Source organism: Aplysia californica, unplaced genomic scaffold (genome assembly GCF_000002075.1).
Source record: "Aplysia californica isolate F4 #8 unplaced genomic scaffold, AplCal3.0 scaffold00521, whole genome shotgun sequence".
Classification (NCBI taxonomy): Eukaryota; Metazoa; Mollusca; class Gastropoda; order Aplysiida; family Aplysiidae; genus Aplysia; species Aplysia californica.
The window spans coordinates 399871-401919 of NW_004797791.1; the positions used below are offsets into that span (position 1 = coordinate 399871).

General features: G+C 44.4%; 1 protein-coding gene across 1 annotated transcript in view; it reads left to right on the plus strand.

Annotated features, from left to right (window-relative positions):
• LOC101862674 (tripeptidyl-peptidase 2) overlaps positions 1-2049 on the plus strand; it is a gene marked incomplete in the record, with an annotated part of 68264 nt that overhangs the window by 57950 nt on the left and 8265 nt on the right. The window contains 2 exon segments of the mRNA XM_035971853.1: positions 26-270; positions 1137-1215. Of these exon segments, the coding sequence (XP_035827746.1) occupies positions 26-270; positions 1137-1215 (324 nt within the window).

Here is a 2049-nt window from a genome sequence, read left to right on the forward strand (position 1 = left end):
ACGACCTCCCTGCGTGGACCTGCAGTACATCACCAAACTGGAGAAGAACGACTTCACACTGGTGCTGCAGGTGCGCCACGAGAAGCGCGACATGCTGGAGAAGCTCAAGGACACGGTGGTCCTGGTCAAGGCCAAGCTCGGCAGCCCCATCTCCGCGGACCTGTACCCTACCTGGCAGGCGGCGGTCACCTCTGGGAAAAAGCTGACCGGCCTGTCAGCGCACCGCGGCCTGAGGTACCCCATCTACGTCGGGCCCTTATCTGAGGACAAGTGAGTTTGTTTTTTGGAGTGTTTGGGGTGTACCCCAGAGTCATCCCTCGACTCGTTCTGTCGAGAATATCTTGAGTTCTGTTTAAGATAGATGGATATTGTTTCATCAAAAGCAAGGCAAATGAACAGGTTTTAACCCTATCCGTACTTCGTGTTTTACTATCGTATCCATGCGACATGGGGAACTCTGTGCCACCACTTAACCCTATCCGTACTTCGTGTTTTACTATCGTATCCATGCGACGTGGGGAACTCTGTGCCCCCATTTTCTAAAGAGGAAATTATTCGTTAATCAGATCCGTACGCTTTGCATAGCAGTCTGTCAAAATGATTTTTTGAGAAATACTGAAAGTTTCAAAGAGATCTCCGTACTAGAAGTATTCTAAAATGTGAAGAATACAACCCTGGGGGGTACAAAATGACCCCAGGGCGTACTGATAGGGTTATGGTATACTTTTCTACAACTCCGTTTGGTGTTGGTCTTATCTATTTATCTCGTTTTGTTGGTTGAACTCTCACTATGATGGTGTCGTTTATTTATGCTGCTGTTTCATATTTGTGTTCTGTTTCTGTTAACATGTGTCGTGTTTGGGTGGGTACAGCCACCGGAACAATCAGTATGGATACCTTGCGGGCTTTGGTGCTGGGGGGAACTGAGCACTTATGGACCTGTCCGGTGTGCAATGACGTTGTTGCCCAGGACAGGTAATACAGGTAATACAGGTAATTTGGGTGGGTGTGTCATACTGATATTTCGGTACCCACCCTTACCCAAGCGTATTTGCAGCGTTGCGTTCGTACGGATATTTTGATTCAGAGGGTTCAAAGGGTTAAACATTGCTACTTTTTGTCTTTTGGATTTGTAGATTTCCCAAGGGCTGCGGGCCTGGCTGGTACTTCACAGGGAACCTCACGCTGGCCAAGGACGAGCCGGCGAAGAGTAAAGTAAGAGTTGTTGTCTTCTTTGATGCCCCTGCCTCTTATTTGCTGTGTAGTTAGTTGTTGCCAGTTTAGGTCTTTTTTTGTTTTAAGCGATGAAAGTACAGTAGGGCCTGTATGCAGTTTTTTTTAGTTTTACAGGACGGCGAAAATACTGAATGTTATTACCAAGAAAGCGACATTTGCTTTAAAGACATTTAGGAATTTATTATCTAAATTGTATTCGTTGTTGTTGTTGTTGTTGTTATCGATCCAGCAACAGCTGGGCTCTCGCCCTTCTGTCCAATGCCATGTAGTGATAAGTGTAGGTTTGCTGCAGTTGCTGTAATGTTCCATAAAGTGTGTTGTCTATGTTAGGTCTCGGAGGGAGAAGGGTAGCTCAGAGGTCATTTAGGGCTGTCCAGTGGAACAGGTGATGCTCCACTGTCTCAAAAGTGTATTCGTTAAAAGAATTGACTTCGGGCGTTTTCAAAGAGTTTGTTGTCTTGGTAATAACATTATTTTTTGTTTTCTCTTTTATAAGATTGTAAAAACTGCATATACTGTACTTTTTAAAATAATGACACTACTAAGGTATACTGGGTTTTACTATAGATCAGTCTCCTTTGTTGAGACTTTGGGTGGTGGGTGGTTAGCAAGTGCTCTGATGTGGTTGTCTCCTTCTGTCTTGTCAAACATCTATGGTCCTTATTTCTCCTCTTCCTTTTTATGTTTGTTACTCTCTCGTAACACCTCTAATCTTCTGCACTTATTTACGATCTGATTGTGTTGCAAATGCCTTAAAACTTTAACTAAAGATAAAGCAGATGCTCACGCATGGCAAATATTGGCTGGGGGGGG